Source organism: Sinocyclocheilus grahami, unplaced genomic scaffold, assembly GCF_001515645.1.
Source record: "Sinocyclocheilus grahami isolate Dianchi unplaced genomic scaffold, SAMN03320097.WGS_v1.1 scaffold490.1, whole genome shotgun sequence".
In the NCBI taxonomy this organism is placed as follows: Eukaryota; Metazoa; Chordata; class Actinopteri; order Cypriniformes; family Cyprinidae; genus Sinocyclocheilus; species Sinocyclocheilus grahami.
This window is the reverse complement of record NW_015505669.1, coordinates 322,885-341,546: the sequence shown is the minus strand read 5'-3', so window position 1 is coordinate 341,546 and position 18,662 is coordinate 322,885. Positions and strand designations below refer to the sequence as shown.

Sequence of the window (18,662 nt, the reverse complement as noted above, 5' to 3'; positions counted from 1 at the left end):
ACTTGCCCTTTCCTTCTGTAACCTCAATGTCATGTCATGTAAACCAACATTTATAGGGCCCTATGATTTCCGCATTATGGAAAACGCGGACGGAATCACGGAATCATGCCATAAAAATGGAAATTACTGTATAACGCGGAATGTCACATTTGCCAAAATTTGGATGAATAAATCAAAAGTAGGTCAGTACACTTAAATGAAAATGCGATATGGACTAATGTCTGTGAATATTAAGCTGCACATATACTATTTTAATATGAATCTTGCATGTTCTGCATCTCTCTATGTGAATGAATGGTGCAGACACACGGTTTAATTTACTACACGCATACTGAAGTGCACATGACGCTCGCAGTGTATTCAGCCTTTGCCGCTTCAGTATATGAGTACATGAACATAATCTCCAGAGCTGCTCCGAGAGTCATTTATGAGCATTTTACCATTTTGAGAAAATTTTCGTTATACAAAATCGTTTTTACAAAAAGAAACTTAAACGTCTTCACAGCAACCCGTCAAAATAAAAAGTTTGGTTTAACTTGAAGAAACTGTGACAGAACTATATTACTTAATCTAATGATAATACTTAAATTGTGTAAGTTACATGATTTCACTTAATTAGACATGCTTTTGATTAATAACGTTTAATTGAACCGTTAAAACGGAAAAAAAATAACAACGTCAGTGATAACTAGATTTAGATTTCTTGCAGCATTTTGTGTGGGATTTCTATTAAAGGTGAAATGTGTAGATTCAACATTACATACTTTATATGCTGTCTAGGTTAATTTTGAAAGGGACTGACATTTTGAAAGACATCTTGTATTGGTGTAAATGTGCAGTGAGCTCATATTGACTTGTCCAACATCTACAGAAGTGGCTGGACAATATATAATGGAGGATGTAGGAATAATTCACATGTAGTTCTCTATGCTGTAATAACTTCATATTCTGCTTATGTTTTTGGGCAGTATCTTTTAACTTATTTATGTATTTACAGTAGTGTGTATTTTTGAGCATGTCATTTATTTATGGGCTCTTTTGCTTAGCCGTCTGCCTCAGTAGGGTTTTTCAAAAATGGGTGTCAGGGCTGCCTCCTTATAGTTTTAAATTTACATACAGAGCTCTGAATGCTTTAATTAATTTTGGTTGGCAAGCAGGCATCCCTTTTTGCTTCTGCCCAGATATGTAACGGAGTTGCACTTTTTCTCTGGTGACAAATTTAGCATATTCAGTTTCCACAAGAGCAGCAGTGAATATAGACCACATGGAAGTTTTATTACATTTGTGGTGTATTTATGTGGCTAAATTAATATTTTCATTCATAAGTTCTGCTGCTACACAAAGTAAAAGCAATGGGATCTTAACTGCAGTTGTGAGTTATTGCATGAAGTGATATACTGTAAAGACCTACATGTACATCTATAAGGCTGTTTAAATGACTGATTTCACTATCTGTTTCTGCTGTGAGCGTACAGTCGAGTGTACTGGTATGTTTCACGTGTGCCAGAAGCACTGTAAGTGTGTACTTACATCATCTTAAATGCATCAGATGATTTGAGGATGCCATAATTCCTTTGAAGTAACACAAAAGGAGCCTTGCGTCTTTTCTTTCTCTCTCTCTCTCTCTCTCTCTCTCTTTGCGACCCACACACTTCCTCTCCCAGTCTTCCTTCAAATTATCACTGTGGAATACCCTTCCTCTGTCTTGGAAGCTGTTGTAGTACTATCACACACCAGTTAATGGCCCTGTGGGACTTCAGGCACAGAAAGTGTTCAGGGTGCCTGTTTTGCTGGGAGCTCTTGCGCTGTGACCTCAGATGGACTGTGGAAAAAAATGAAACGTACTGCAGGAGGTAGTTTGACATACATGCAAGCAAGTTCCTAAAAACATTTCTAATACGAAGTATAAATGCGTTTAATAATGATCTGTTACTATATTATCGTTTACATACGAATAACCAACTTTGCAAGGTTGATGAGTTCTTCTTAAAGTTTAATTTATAGTAGTGCAAGTAAGCCTGCTAAAATGAGAGCGATTACATCAAATTGCAATTTAAGCTTCAGGATAAGGGGATATTTCTCAGCTTTGGCATAGAACAGGGACAAACAATGCATTGAATTTGTTGGACTGAGATGTTTGAAAGGTTTTTAGAAAAACAAGCTGGCCTATATCCTGTATTTCCAAGATCAGGAAGAAAGACGCTCATGAACTCTCTAGAAATGGGCCCTAAGAAAAGAAAGCCACTATACATTTGTAGACAAAGCACAATAGAGGCAAACTCTGACAAATTAAAAGCATAGTCCACACAAAAATGTCATCATTTACCCTCATGTCGTTCCAAACCTGTATGCATTTCTTTCTTCTGCTGAACACAAAAAGAGAAAAATGTTGCTAACCAAACAGTTTAGGTTCCCATTGACTTGAACAGCGAAAGCAAAATTCTTTAGTACTGTGACCCAGGCCCGGATTGGCTAATCGGGAGCACTGGGAGAATTCCCAGTGGGCCGGTCTGTTTTTTGGCCGCGAGGGCCGGTGTGTTGTCATGCTACTGGGTTGAAATATGCTGCCTGCACTCATAGCAGCCCTACTCTTTTTATTTGTTATTTTCTCACAGCCCATATTATTAATTTCACCAGACCATAATAATAACAAATTTTACAAAATCAGTTTGGGCGAATGCAACTTATTGATCATGAGCCCAACATTTAGCAAGGCAGGAAAACATTCAGTCTACCTGAACAAAAACATATTTCATTGTAAGTTAATGCTGTTAAATAGAAAGAGAAAAAAATACATTGAAAAAAAAAAAAACTAGTGTAGGCTATTCTTAAACTTGGACCTCATTATATTGAAGTACTAATCCAAGCACCAGAAGCAACCTACACTCTAAGTGTTCTGTCATTGAAAAGTATGCATTTTTAATTATTCATACACAGGCTATGTGGTTGAAACAATATTTTAGTTCAAAACTTTAAGTGCCATTGTTTAAAAAAATGCTTTATTGACTGACGTTTCATAGACCTTCAGTTGTTATGCTTTCAAATTCCATTCCATTTGTAATTTCACAGTATTTTCACCTCATAAATTACTATACCCTTGTAAAGTCACAATTCTATAATGGTAAAATTTACCTACTTTTACACTGTTGCCACGGGTTATAAAGCAAATTAGCGGTTCTAAATTCACATTAAACCACAGTTTCATGGGTTTTTTGCTTTAATTTATTTTTGGTTTTGTGCTGGTGTTGGTATATTTTGCATGCTAGTGATAGGAATCGATCCCTTGACGTGATTGGTTATTGGTTTGTGACGTAGCAAACCGAGGGCTGTTTCAAACCGTATTTCTGGGTCAGCCTTTGGGAAACTACAGTTTTAAGGAGAAAATACTCAGCAATGGTGTTGATTAATAGATTGGCTCATGGTTTGTCTTAAGGCATATTAAAAACACCATATAGACAAATAAACAACATAAAAAACTTGATTTTCACTACAGGGGGACTTTAAAGAATAAACACTTATTTTCTACAAGAATAAACATTATTTTCTTAAAGAATAAAAGATTAAGAATCACAATTAGCCCTTATTTTCCATTTCTGAAGTTAATTGTCAACCCTAATGATGTAATTATCTTTTGACTCCCCTGACAGTGGCACCTTGCTCAAAAAAACAAAAACCTCAGTTGTAGGAGATATGCGAGCGAATAATAGATTTAAAAAAAAAAGAAAAAAGTGGGCCTGTCTAAGGCATGAAACTCCAGGGCTGAAAATGAGTCCCACTCCGGCCCTGCTGTGACCTATAACTCTAATAACTTTAGTGCTATGGATTCATTACCAAGAAGTCTTGAGACAGAAATTACAGTTCTTAGCATAAATTGTGAGAAGTTCATAATTAAGTGTAATTTTTTAAAAATGCTTAAGGTTGTAATTTTTTTCAGCCATATCAGTTTTTGACATCGTCATAATACTAGTAGAAAAGAAAATAACATGTTGTAGTTTCCATTCTCCAGAAATTTACCCAACTATAACGACTTCCGCTTCAGAGAACCTTGGAAATGTGAAAAAGGTCCATACAAAGGCAAGAGGAACTAAGAAGTACTAAGAGGAATCTTAAAATATTTTTAACAAAAAAAAAATTCTCATTTACTACATTTAAGCTAAAACCCCGGCCCTCCACAGTCGATGGCAAGCTCTCATTCATTTTTGCAATGCTTATATCTCAAAATCCAATCAACAACTGATATATAGAACCAACCGCTCTATGATTTTGCTTTTTAAGTATTCTGTTACACTCAGATGTATGTCACAATGTGGAAGAAAATATCTGTCACTTCTTTCGTTTCATGCCGACTTCAAGAAAACCATTAAGAAGAAAATTGAGAGTGTTTGGAGTGTCCAGCCTCAACTGTTCTTTTTCTCCATGGCTCAACAATTTTGAATTGAAAACCAGTGATGAATACAATGATCCTCACCTCTTGGAGGTCCTTTGAAGTCTGAAGAACTGTTCTGTTTCGAGCAGGAAAGGTCCTAGTAATGGTGAGAGCTGCTGAAAATCTCTTTGATCTGAGTCTTTAATAGGGATGTGATGTATGATTACTGCAGGGTTAGCATGATTACTGAACCTTTGGTCTTCACACCTGAAGGTCTCTTACAGTTGCTTCACCACTCCAGGTGAGTACAGGCTAATGACTCCAGTCAGGTGGTTAGTGATTAAAGGACTGTGTGAATTTCAACCAGTGTCACGTCAGGCAGTCAAAGCCATTACATTGAAGTCGCTTCACTGTTCCACTGGCTCACATGGTTCAAGCAGATCTGCTTGTTTTTCACTTGCTCGCTCTCTCTTTCTCATTCTTTATGCATTTGATTCTCACTCATGCTTTGTTTGTGGTTTTATTTTTGGAAGCTGATGGCATTGATGGAAAATGATGGCATTTTAGAACACCGTGTGGCACATTAATAATTAAGTAATTTGTCATTAGGGCTTGGCGATTATAGTTAAAAATGCTTATAGTTACATATATTTGTAAAAGGTTTTTTTTTTTTTTTTTCAATCAGAGGAAACCAATTCAGTAATTATACTATTCTGAATGTGCAGTAATAAAGAAATGGCTGTCCGATCGTAGCCCTTGCCTTTGTATGGACCTTTTTCACATTTCCAATGTTCTCGGAGGCGGAAGTTGTTATAAAATCCACAATAGCCTTTCTATGACTTGCCAAAAGAGGATAAAATATTGAGAGATTGATTATGTTGGTCAGATGAGAGAAAGATATCAAATTTGTCATCATTCCCTCAGCTGTTGTATTAGAAACATTTGACATTAAATTGAGAAAACACAAAGCATAGTATTATACATTTACATTAAATTAAAAAATAATAAAAATATAAAACACTGTTTTCTAAATTTACAACATTGGTAACTATGGAAAAACATAATCACAGTTTGTGAAAAAGGTCCATAGTCATTTAGCCAGTTCTAAGTACTGACATGTGGTTGGATAGAGTGGGACAGGGGTGGATGTGCCTCTCAGGGTCTTTTATTTCAAATGCAAATTAAAAGGGATTAATGTGTCCATGTGGTGTGGCGTCCTTGAGTGGTGGTGGAACTAAAGGTTGTGCCATGCTGAGTGCAGTAGGTCCAGAGACACTGGCCCAGGAGGTCATTGCTATGGAGGTGTTATGTCTGTTAAGTGGCCACCTGTGTCCATCCACGGGGGAGACCAGACTCAAGAACTTCATAGCTGTGACCTACCTCGTAGCACCACCTGCTCACATTATACCGTCTGGATTTGGGACTGTAGGTCAGTCATGACATTGACTATATGATGAAAATCACATTGGGAATAATATAGTACATTGATGTTTTGTTGGCAAAGTTCTCTGCACTGGTAAATGCATCTGATTCTGTCACTAGGCAGACTTCACTTAAAGTACAGACTTCACTCAATGTAGGCTGGGAGACCTTTTTTTTGCTCTGGTGTTAATGTTGTTGTTCAAATTTGGATGCTATGTGCCATGGCTGGCATTTAGACATGATATATGTAAAGTACTAGCAATCAGACATTGTGATGTGATCAAACCAAATTGCTTCCATTATAATCAACATGTCTACACTTTAAGCTCCTGACACACTCCAGAGCTACATTATTATTTTTGTCCATCTGAATTTTTATTTTATTGTGTATCTGGTCTTTGGTCTTGTAATTTAAATTGTCTTTGGTTCTAACCATATTATTATTTAAATATATATACATACATAAGCACTATAATATACTATCAAAAGTTTGGAGTTGGTAAGATCTGTTTAATGTTTTTAAAAGAAGTCTGGTGCGCTCACCAAGGCTATATTTAATCAAAAATACAGTAAAACAATAATATTGTGAAATATTATTACAATTTAAAATAATGTTTTTCTATTTTAATATAATAATTATAATATTTTAAAATGTCTTTTATTCCTGTGATGGCAAAGCTTAATTTTCAGTAGCCATTTACTTGGTTTGATGTACTTTGTGTAATGAACTCCAGTATCAAATGATGATAATGATCATTCTCTCAACAGATTTTAAAGCTCAAATCTCCTTATACTCTCAAGTTCTTTTATTCTGGCTTTGTCCTATTGGTTTTTCCATTCTTGTTTTATCCCGCTGCATTTTTACCCATCAGTTTGCATCTTCTTTTGCCAGGCCGAACTCTCCCTCTGTCAGCGAGTGTTTGCCTGGGGAAGAAAGTGATAGCAGCACATTCACTGTCACACTTATCCCCCTTCCTCCATCTCTACACCCGCCCCAGTCCCTCGCTCTCCCTCTGACACTTCGAGTCTGTTTGTGTTTGCTAAGCCTGTCTTCTAAGCTCACTTCTCAGACTTGTTTCACATCCAATTACGGGCATTAGAGCTGCAGCGGGCCACGCTCCCCCATCCCCGTTCTGCTTTGACCAAATCTTTTTCATTCAGGACACCTGGCTCAGCACTCGTTCCCTGACAGCCATGCAGACGAGCTGTCAGCAGCACCTGCTTCTGAAAGCAGCCCTGCTCCAAAATGCTAGCAACAGCTTTACCTCAGAAGACCAGAGACCTGTAATATAACATGCCGGTTTTGGGATTTTTTTTTTCTTTTCGGTCTCACGTAATCCCAAGACCCATTGGATGACTTGAAGCTTCCCACACACAAAGCATTGAATTTGAATCCAAAAGAAGCCTTGCTGTCTCGCTGCTGTTAGCCAATGACTATGTATGAAGGTTCCCCCTGGTTTCAGACAGGCTTCCAGAGCACCTTCATGTCTAATGATCTAAAGCAAATTCAAGTTTGAGCTTTGGAGATAGCCAAGTGAATATAAAAAAAAAAAAGTAAAAAAAAAAAAATTATATACCTTTATAAATAAATTTGCTGCTTTCATCCATTCCTTCAAATTACTTTTTTATGATTTTCACCAGCTGCATGCAAAGGATTGGGGAATGTAAATACATCTTTGGTGCCTTCAAAATCTGACCAGGCTAAATAGACCGGATATGATACAAATATTGGATTTGGGTTTGCTGTCTCCTGCTGTACCATTGTATACTGCCTGCGAGTTTTTCATAGTTCACACAGCCATCTTGTTTAATTTGGTATTTAGGATTGGGAACCAAGAACCGGTTTCTTATTCAGACATCTAATATAAATATAATAGTCTTTCGAGTTGGTTATTTTAAGTGAATGACCAAACAAATGAATGTATGAAGGTTCCCCCTGGTTTCAGACAGGCTTCCAGAGCACCTTCATGTCTAATGATCTAAAGCAAATTCAAGTTTGAGCTTTGGAGATAGCCAAGTGAATATAAAAAAAAAATTTCAGTAGAAATGGAGTAATAAGTAAAAAAAAAAAATATATAAACCTTTATAAATAAATTTGCTGCTTTCATCCATTCCTTCAAATTACTTTTTTATGATTTTCACCAGCTGCATGCAAAGGATTGGGGAATGTAAATACATCTTTGCTGCCTTCAAAATCTGACCAGGCTAAATAGACAGGATATGATACAAATATTGGATTTGGGTTTGCTGTCTCCTGCTGTACCATTGTATACTGCCTGCGAGTTTTTCATAGTTCACACAGCCATCTTGTTTAATTTGGTATTTAGGATTGGGAACCAAGAACCGGTTTCTTATTCAGACATCTAATATAAATATAATAGTCTTTCGAGTTGGTTATTTTAAGTGAATGACCAAACAAATGACCTTTATGACACTCTTATTTTTTGCAGTTTTATGAACCAAACCCATTAATTGTTTTAGTATTGTATTTAATAAGTAACTATTTATTATTTAAACTATTTATCAAATTATCTCTATTATTTATTATTTTTATTTATTTATATATTTTAATATATTCTATGTATTTTAACAAGCCTTAAATGCAATCCTATATATATATATATATATATATATTGGATTGCATTTAAGGCATATATTGCATTTATGTTGCCTATAAAAGAATCGTTAATGGAATCATTAAAAGGAATCAGAACCTGTCCTTTTCATTTTGTATTAATTTTGTTGGTGGTTTAAATCCATTTGAATAATTTGAAGTTTATTTTATTCAAAGGCGAAAGCAACTGGCAAACACATCAGTCTCAAAATATATCCTTCTCTCTCGTTGTGCATCTAAAAAATGAAAAATCAAAGCCTCTAACTCTCCTCTCATTAATATGCTCCCATCTATTTGGGATACTGCTTATGAGCGTGTTATGATAACACACACATGTGTTTCATCCTTCTTGACATTTATTCAGTTTCACCTTGGCTTATTTCAATGATACTGAGCTTGTGTGGTGTTTGTGTTCCGCACAATTGTTTTCATTTCCTTCATGGACATAATGACTAGGGATAATTGTGGAATACAGTGCTCTTGATATCTGCACTGGAGCACTAGGGCGGCCCGTAATTACAATGAGCGAATATAGATACAGTTACACACTCGGATTCCTGCTAAGGCCCAGTAATGAGGTTTGATACCTTGTCTGAAGTGCGTGAACCTGTCGCCTGTTTAGATAAATCCAAAGTGCTAACACCCGGCATGGCAGGTCGGAAAATTCAGCCAGCGAGCTGGAAGGACGCAGCCAGCTTATTGCTTACTGAACAACAAACTGATTAGCTCGATTCCTAGCAGAGAATTAATTGGGTTCCTTGACGCTTAAAATTAATTTCCATTTTTTAATGTCCTGTTCGAAAGCTGGGCCACAGATAAATAAATGTGATGAATGAGAATACTACGAGCAGTGTGCCATGCGGGGCCGCGGCGAGATGAATGAATCCTGAAACCGTGGATGGTCTCACAGGGTGTGTATCGTTCTGGGTGTGTAAATATGGCAGAAGTGGCATAATTTCCCCTGTTTGTATCCAGCTTGATGGTTAATCACTCTTTTGGCATGGTGTTGTGTATGTTTGTGCTTGCTTGATTGTTGTACGTGCTTGTGTTTCAGTACCCGCTATCGCTTTCATGACGAGATGTTTATAGTTCTCTTGTAAAATGTGTTTTGAAGCTTGACGCTCTTTTAACATGTTGAAAGGGTCACTGTTTTTGAAGTTGTCACACAAGCTACTAAAAAAAGACTTGAAGAAATTGATTTTATGCTGTGAAACAGCTAGGTGCTATATAAAGCACAACATTAGGCAGTGAAGTAGCCAGATAGAGGACCGTGTCTGACAATCAATTACAAAAGTTTTGAAGCTATTTCAAACTGCTTTGTGAGATTCTTTGAGACTGCTACCCACTCGTTCAGCGCTGTTTAAAATATAAATTTTTTTTTTGGAATGCCTAAGCACCATGTCTGCATCAGGTGCAATGTGATGTATTTTTAGTTTGAAGTAATGCTGCTTAGAACTTGGTACTATGGAACTACTGTATGTACTGATGAACACACAACAAATGTAAAGTTAATAATCACCCACTTTCACCGTTTGCTTAATGGCATTAAATACATGTAAAATATAAATATAAAATGTCAAATATGCTAAATAAATATTTTGTAAGATACCATGCATAAGAGGTTAGAAATTAAAATGTTTAAAAAAATTTATAAAACCCTGTTTGTATAAAATATACAATATGTAAAAAGTTTTTGTTTAGTACTGCATACATAAGGGAGAAATTAAAATGCAATAAAAATTAAAGTAAAATATAAAACATGCTAAATTAATGTGTTTGTTAGATGCCATGCATAAATAAGTACTAGAAATGAAAATGATAACAACTATTATAAATTGTAAAAAATAAAAATGTATAAAATATGCAAAATAAATGTTTGAGAAAAATACCATGCTTAAATTAGAGATTTAAGAAAAAATATATTTAAAAAAATGATATAGAAATTGTGCATTATTTTTTCAACTTGAATGCAATACATGTCATAATAACAAATGTCTAACTCTGAAATACTATCCTTGGTGTACTTGGAGACAGCATTAATGCAACATAATTTGTCTTTTATGTCTTTTCACAAAAAATTGAAACAAATGTTATGTGGAGCAGGATTTTGGACCAGTGAGAGTCAGAATAGAAACCAAGCAACTGACAAAATGTCAGGACAAAAAAAAAAAAAATCCCATTTATATACATGCGACTTAACATCATTTGCATCTGGTTAGGATGCACTGTACAGGTTTATCAAGACGGTTAATTGATGTTAGTTTAATTTTGGTTGTATTAACATATGTAAATAGAGTATCCTAAAACACAAAATTTACTTTATATTTCTTTTTTTTTTCTTTTGGGTCATCCTTTTCCAAAAATGCATTTGAATTTGCAGTCTTACGGCATTCACATTCACTTTTAAGGTCAGGATTTTGCATTAATCATTTTTTTTGACTCATTCATGCCTGTTTTTCTGGCCAGGTGTAGCCTTGCAACCAGGACAAACACATTAACATATGTAAATAGAGTATCCTAAAACACAAAATTTACTTTATATTTCTTTTTTTTTTCTTTTGGGTCCATCCTTTTCCAAAAATGCATTTGAATTTGCAGTCTTACGGCATTCACATTCACTTTTAAGGTCAGGATTTTGCATTAATCATTTTTTTTGACTCATTCATGCCTGTTTTTCTGGCCAGGTGTAGCCTTGCAACCAGGACAAACATGTCAAAAAGTGACATGATGCGTCTGTCAGGCAAAACGCCGCTAACCCAAATATACCCTGACATATGATTTCCATAAACAAATGAATGCAAGTTCTGAATAGCAGACTGGAGTCTGCCTCCATGTCTGTGTCACTTACTCTAAGTGACAGCTGACGGTTCGCCGGGCAGGTGTGGGACTCTCTGTAACGAGCAGTTAACACTCACTGGCTGAACGCTTTCACACCTGAGAGTCAAAACCAAGCTAACTCATATTCACATGCCTTAAAGAAATGTCACATACTACAACCTGCTTCACGACTAGTGCTTTTTAAACAGCCTATTTCAGTGGGAGTTTGATGCGAGTTTGTCAATGTGTTTTTTTTTAGGTGGCTGAGATGCACGGAGAGCTGATAGAGTTTAATGAGAGGCTGTACTGCTCCCTCATGGCCAAAGACAACCTGATCGGACAGATGAGACAGGAACTCATCGACCTGCGCGGCCCGGTAAGCACATGCAAGCACACACACTCCTCTCTGTGGGTATGTGAAACCGTACGTTCATTGAGTGGTTGTTCTCTCTTCTCTATCTCTGCAGTCCAGGCTCTCTGGGCAGATTGCTGTCTGCTTCCATAGGTCTGCCCCCTCTTCCATCTTTAATTGTCAGTCTGTGCTAGCCTTCCCGTTTTTCAAATGCACACATTAACCTAGCTAGATAAACAAGGGCATACTACAGATCTTTTTTTTCTTTTTTTTGCATTTTAGATAGAGCTATTTTAGAATAAAATAAAACATTTCTTGTGGTTTTAGAATGACATCAAGTTGACAAAATGATGATTAGTTCTTTTAAAAGGAGTTTTCACTCTTTCTTAACTCTTGGCCAAAATGAAAATTTGATTAAATTCTGATTCTGATTCACAAGTTCTTGGTTGTATATTTTGTATTTTGTATATTTACATGTATATTTTTTTAAGGAAACAAATGTCTTCTAACTAAAACTGTAAACTATACAGGGAACCCTGTCAGTTGGTACAATCAAATTTAAGGTTATAATTAACAACAGACTTCAAACTATAGCTCTCAAAAACGTTTACATTGCACATAAGGCAGTTTTTATATTTAATGATATAATTATGTTTACACTCCAGTATGTTGTTGAAATATAAAAATTTAATGTTGGCTGTCATAAAAACGTGATTTATTCAAACATTAAATAATGAAGACATTACTAACATGCTCCGATCAGGATTTTTGCAGCCGATACTGAGTACCAATTTCTTGTCATGGTGATCGGCTGACACTGATGCCGATTCTGATTCTTCAAGCTTTATATAGACAGTTTCATCGGGCGCACGCGCCTGGCCCGAAGTTAACTTCCAGTCTGTGTTTGTTTATGAGTCTGGCTATGGCACCGGCTACAAACGCAGTTAAGGTGATGAGGAGACTGAAGTTGGGCTCAGGTGGTTGTGCTGTGGGATGTGTTTCCCATACATCTATTTATTTGTGGCGCTCACCACAATATCAAAACTGACGGATTTTCCAAAAGGCTTGGTTGAATAAACATGAGCACGTACTGCACATTTAAAAATCAAAACAAGGTTTTTATTTCACTGTATTTCTGAAGGAAGACTATCTTTAGAAAATTTTCGATGTCATTTTCATTTCATCTTGCATGTTATATGCCTGATAAAGCAGTGTTTGTGAGCTCAGCGCTGCTTTGTGTACAGCTGTTACTGGGGGAAACCTCTGTTTCTGTTCCGTCCTCCACACTGTGACAACTCACAAAAGACTATTTTTAACCAAGCAGCGCGGAGAACCGCTTCAGAAACGTGCCGCGGCTGGCTGATAAACACAAGCACTGACTAGAGCGGCCGCGATCAGCTCCGGAGGCCGTGGAGACGTAACGCGCCGCAGACAGGTGCAGTGAGGCACAGATCAGCTCTAACATCACTGAATCTGCTGTGTAGATGAATCATGCAAAATAGGGATGCACCGATAATGGTATCGGTATCGGGGTCGATACTGAGCTCCTGTACTCGTACTCGTTAAAATGCCCCGATACCAGACGCCGATACCACACAGCATGTGATAAGTGCCAAATTCAGACAAAGAAACACTGACAACAGAACAACAGACAGCAGAATGGAGTTAAGGATGTCTACTACGAAATATATGTACACAACGAATATAACGTTAAACTTTCAGTATTAACGCCTGTATAGCTGATGTGCGCGAGCTGATAAACAAAGCACGCTGAGTGGATTGAGCGCGCGGCGGCGCAGATGCGCGAGCTTGTCGAGTGAATATACCTTTCTCACAGACATCACTGGAAAGTTTGTAGTTCAGTTGGATATGTAAAAACAAGTAAGTAAAACAATGCACAAGTTACTTAACGGTAGGGAGAGAGCAAGAGAGAGAGAGAGAGAGCACGCGCACTTCTGTTGTGTGATCTTTGATGTTCACTCACTTAGCACACGCATCATTTGGATTAAAACATAATTAAGTGTGAAAATAGCCGAAGGATATACAGTCAAACCAAAAACGATTCAGAGACCAGATATAATTTTTTATATATTTTTTTACTAGTGGGTGCAGGACACTTAGGTTCGTTTATGCAAGTGAGGATAGCAAAATAAAGTAAACTGTGACAAATCATACCCAAAAATTCTTCATACAGTGCACAAATTTGGGACCAAAAATTATTCAGACCGAGTCTGGGGGAAAAAACTGAAGTTCAGGTTTGCATGTACCTGGATGACAGCATGCCCAGGAGAATACAGGCAGTCATTAAGACTAAGGGTTGCCCGACAAAGTATTGATAGTTGTGTAACTACTGTCATACTAACAGCTGTCTGAATAATTTTTGGTTGATTGTAATCTATTACATACCTTTCTATCAAAGTTATCTAACATTATCAAGCTGAATTTGTTCTGACACAATTTAACTCTGAGTTATTGTTATATTTTATTACCATTTTCTAAACTATAGCAAATAAACTGTGATAATGTGAGAAATGTTGAAGGTGAAGAATAAATTTTGGTTTGACTATCTATTTGATAAATGAAGTTAACCAACTAACATTATACATACTCTTTTGGTTTCTGTACCCAATATTTTTAAAATGTACAAATGCAATAAAAATATTGGTATCGGTACTCGGTATCGGCAAGTACCAAAAATAAAAGTGTCGGTATCGGGCAAGTACTGGAAAAAGTGGTATCGGTGCATCCCTAATGCAAAACATACACGACAAACAGCAAATTTTTCATTGTTTCTCAAAACGTCATAGCATTTCCACACCAGCGATGACATGACTGCGGCGCCAAATCATTTATGTCCCCACGCATCATGTACGTCGTCACGCGTTGACGTCATCAAATTGCGATCAGCTCCTGAGATCGGCCAAGTTGATGAGTACCGATCGAGTCATAAAATATGATTATCGGCTGATACCGATCTCCGGCCGATCGATCGGAGCATTCCTACTAACAGGTTAATTAAACATATAATGAATATCTAAAATATTGTATATATCAAAATGGTTCTCTAGAGTTTTTTTTCCCCTAGGGTTTTTTTTCTTTCACGCATCAACAGAAAACAGCACAGATTAAAAGATTGATTTTCAGATTTAAAGGGATAGTTCACCCAAAAATGAAAATTCTGTCTTTTCCCTAGGGTTTTTTTTCTTTCACGCATCAACAGAAAACAGCACAGATTAAAAGATTGATTTTTGAGATTTAAAGGGATAGTTCACCCAAAAATGAAAATTCTGTCATTAATTACTCACCCTCATGTCGTTCCAAACCCATAAGATCTTTGTTCATCTTCGGAACACAAATTAAGATATTTTTGATGAAATCCGAGAGCTTTCTGTCCCTGCATAGACAGCAACGTAACTACCACATTCAAGGCCCTGAAGGGAAGTAAGGACATTGATAAAATAGTCCATGTGACATCAGTGGTTCAACCATAATGTTATGAAGCTACGAGAATACTTTTTGTGCACAAAGAAGACAAAAATAATGACTTTATTCAACAATTTTTTTTCTCTTCCGTGTTGCATTCACAAGAGTACCACGACGTATGCGTGTGCATTCCTCTGCTTTACAAGGAATGCCTTGTCAGAACGCCGGCTCCTGCATCAGCAGCTTCATCACACGCATGCGTCGTGGTACTCTCGTGAATGCAACACGAAGATAAGAAACTGTTGAATAAAGTCGTTATTTTTGTTTTCTTTGGGTGAGTAAATAATGACAGAATTTTCATTTCATTTTAAGAATCGATATTGGTCCATCAAAATAAAGGTCGATTAAGATCTGTTATTCAGTATTGTCAGCCCAGCCCTACTGCTCACCCTCTACATCTATATGCTGTTGTTATATTTGTTGGACACAAAATTGCTGATGAATCACTTCACTGCTCTTTCCAAACAACAATATTGAGAGAGCTTTCAAGCTTCAAAAAAGGGCGTAAACACCCACTATTATATTATGTTATGTTATGTTATATTATTATATTATTTGCAATATGCACTTCCAAGTCTTCTGAAGCCAAGCTTTGTGTGAAAAACAGAACAGATTATTTATTTTTAATTTCAATGAGATTTAAGAGCTTTGGCAGGGGAAAATGTTCAGTGAATAACAATTAAATTTTTTTTTCCTTTCACAAAGCTTTTGTTTTTTGGATGAAGTGTCCATTTAATTTGACCAGTCTGTCTCTAGTGGCACACTCGGTCACAGTGTGCTCTTTTCTGTTCACTGCTTATCTGTTGGCCACTGATTACTTTTTGATACATCTGACGGCAGTGGCTTTGAACCATGGCCTTCTGTAACTGTGCTGAACTGTATATGGTGGATGGTCTAGCCTCCATAGCTCATGTGCCCGTTCCTCTCTGGTGCCACTGGCTGCCAAGATGCAGTAGCCTGTGACCCCTGTAAATGCTGACATTACCACAGTTTCACCACGAGATAAGATGCACACTTAAATAGGATTAGTGCGTTGTTCCTGGTTGGGCTTGAGTGTTTTCAGGAATGAGGGCTAAATGTGCAGTCATTGATTAATAGGTTATCTGAGTAGCACAGTAATTTTCCATCAGCATTACAGTACACTAAAATAGCTTTGTGATTTTATATTTTACTAAATTTGTTTAGGGCAAGTGGTTTTATCAAAGTTGTATATACATTTATAAGTTATATAAAATTTGAGGTTGATAAGTAAAAACATTTTTGAAAAATGTCTTTTTTTTTTTAAATCAAGTTTATCAAGGATGCATTTATTTGATCAAAAATACAATAGATAGAGTAAATCATTTTGAAATAATATTACAATTTAAAATAACTTTTCTATTTTAATATATTTCAAAATGTAATTTATTCCTTTGATGGCAAAGCTGAATTTTCAGCAGCCATTGCTCCAATCTTCATTGTCACACGATCCTTCAGAAATCATTCTAATATGATGATTTGATGCTCAGTTAACATTTCTCGTTGTTATCAATGTAGAAAACAGTTGTGCTACTTAATGTTTTTGTGGAAACCTTTTAAATTTTTTTATCATTCTTTGATTAATAGAAAGTTAAAAACAGCAGCATTTATTTAAAATAAAAATATTTTGTAACACAATACATTTTGAATGTCACTTATGATCAATTTAATGCATCTTTGCTGAATAAAATTCTTATTTTCTTAAAAAAAAAAAAAAATCTTACTGACTCCAAACTTCTGAACAGGAGTTTTTTTTACTGCTTGACTAAGACTATTTATTATACTGTATTTGCCTATAATGCAGAAATAATGGATTGTATTTATATCTGTTTTGTTAAGACAAAACTGTTGTTTTTTTGTTTTTTTTACTTTTCACCATTCAATCAATTCCTGATGCATACAGTGAATAAGTGAAACAAGTTGAATGTCTTGTTTCATTCAAAAACATGTTATATAATGAAAGTAAAATGGGTTGCAAATGACAGTTCCAAAATTTGACTTGGGTCCAAATGCATTTTTTTCAGTAAATATTACTGGACTGTCATGCTGTTAGCAGAATGGAAAGTAAACTACAGAATGTAGCTGGTTTGGAAGTTTATGCAGCAGTACAGTGTTAATCAGCAAACTCAGCTGGACACAAAACAAAACGCTCACTATGGCCTCATGCGCTCTACTTTTGGACAGGTGCCAGGGGACCTGAGCCAGACCTCTGACGATCCCAGCCTATCTGACTTCGAGACGTAAGTGGCCTCCTACTCACTGTTCTTTTTATATTTGTATGTATTTATGTTGGAGGTGGTGTACAGCGAGCCTCTTTTGAGAATCAAATCGATGGTATGGAATTCCATAAAGCGATGCCTCCGATCTGACAGAGAAGACTAAGCTAAAAATAGGGAGGTTGAATGCTGCTTCTGTTTTTACATTTAGAGCCTTCATGCACCTCTTCCACACAGCTTTAACCTTTGTACATGAGAAGATGTCAGTCATTAAAAATGGCTGAAGAAAAGGCATACAATGTTAAACTTGTGTGTCAAGTAAAAGGCTGTTTCTTTACAATAATGACGAATGGTGTCAATATCTGTCATTTTTTTCCCTCTGTTTGTTAGTATCTTAGCTACACTAATCTATTGCTAAATTACTCCTCTATTGAGGTCCTCTAACTAGACTTTCCCCATTTGTTTTCTCCTTCCTTTTCTCTCTAAGAACTCAGCGTGCCCTTGTCAACGTGTGGATCCCGTCTGTGTTCCTTCAAGGTCGGGCAGCCAACACCTATCATGTATATCAGGTAGTTCTTTTAATCAGAATTTAATCTGCCGTGTACTCCTGAAAATTAATAATCTTCTCTTAACTACCTTTTTCCTCACAGTATGTAATTGAAATGTCAGCTGGACTGGACGGAAAGTTAGCTGACTTAAGCAAACTTCTAGGAATCATGATTGATTAATTTAACATAACATCAATACTCCCGGTTTCTGTTAGTTAAAAAAAGTAGCTTTGTTGTAATTACAGATGAAATACCCAAAATACCATAGGCTTGTGTGGAGGGAGAGGGAATATTGTGTTGAATAATGTGGGTCATTTGAGTAAAAAAGGTCGAGAACCTCTGTCTTTGACATTTTAAGCTGACAAAATGTAGTTGTTGTTTTTTTAACAGAAAGTTAGCTGACTTAAGCCAAGTCCTTTGACTGGTGGTTCTTAACCAGAGGGTCTCAGCAAACTTTTAAGTGGGATGGCAGGATGATTTACTGTACTCTAATCTTAATGTAAATGCTAAAAAACACATAAAATCTAAACTGAATTCATAGATTTTCCCATCGTCAATAAGTGTTGTTTTTATTGAAGAACATAGCATTCCTAGAAATTTCTGGAATCACAAAATAAATCATGGTTGATTAATTTAATATAATATCAATACTTCCGGTTTCTGTTAAAAAGTAGTCATAATTACATAATTATGTTAATTACATTAATTAATTAATTTGTCATGATTACAGCTGAAATACCATAGCCTATATAGGGGGAGAGGGAATACTGTATAGAACAATGCGAGTCATTTGAGTAAAAAAGGTCAAGAACCACTGCTTGACAGT

At 36.2% G+C, this 18,662-nt stretch overlaps 2 protein-coding genes across 2 annotated transcripts in view; both read left to right on the top strand.

Annotated features, from left to right (window-relative positions):
- Positions 1-9,502, top strand: part of LOC107554010 (sorting nexin-29-like) — a 67,053-nt gene extending 57,551 nt beyond the window's left edge. Inside the window, exon 14 of the mRNA XM_016236365.1 lies at positions 9,457-9,502. Coding sequence (XP_016091851.1) covers positions 9,457-9,502 — 46 coding nt within the window. The remainder of the gene's footprint in view (positions 1-9,456) is intronic.
- Positions 1-18,662, top strand: part of LOC107554039 (sorting nexin-29-like) — a 71,466-nt gene that overhangs the window by 132 nt on the left and 52,672 nt on the right. Inside the window, exons 2-4 of the mRNA XM_016236402.1 lie at positions 11,479-11,595; positions 17,257-17,312; positions 17,776-17,857. Coding sequence (XP_016091888.1) covers positions 11,488-11,595; positions 17,257-17,312; positions 17,776-17,857 — 246 coding nt within the window. The 5' untranslated portion in view covers positions 11,479-11,487. The remainder of the gene's footprint in view (positions 1-11,478; positions 11,596-17,256; positions 17,313-17,775; positions 17,858-18,662) is intronic.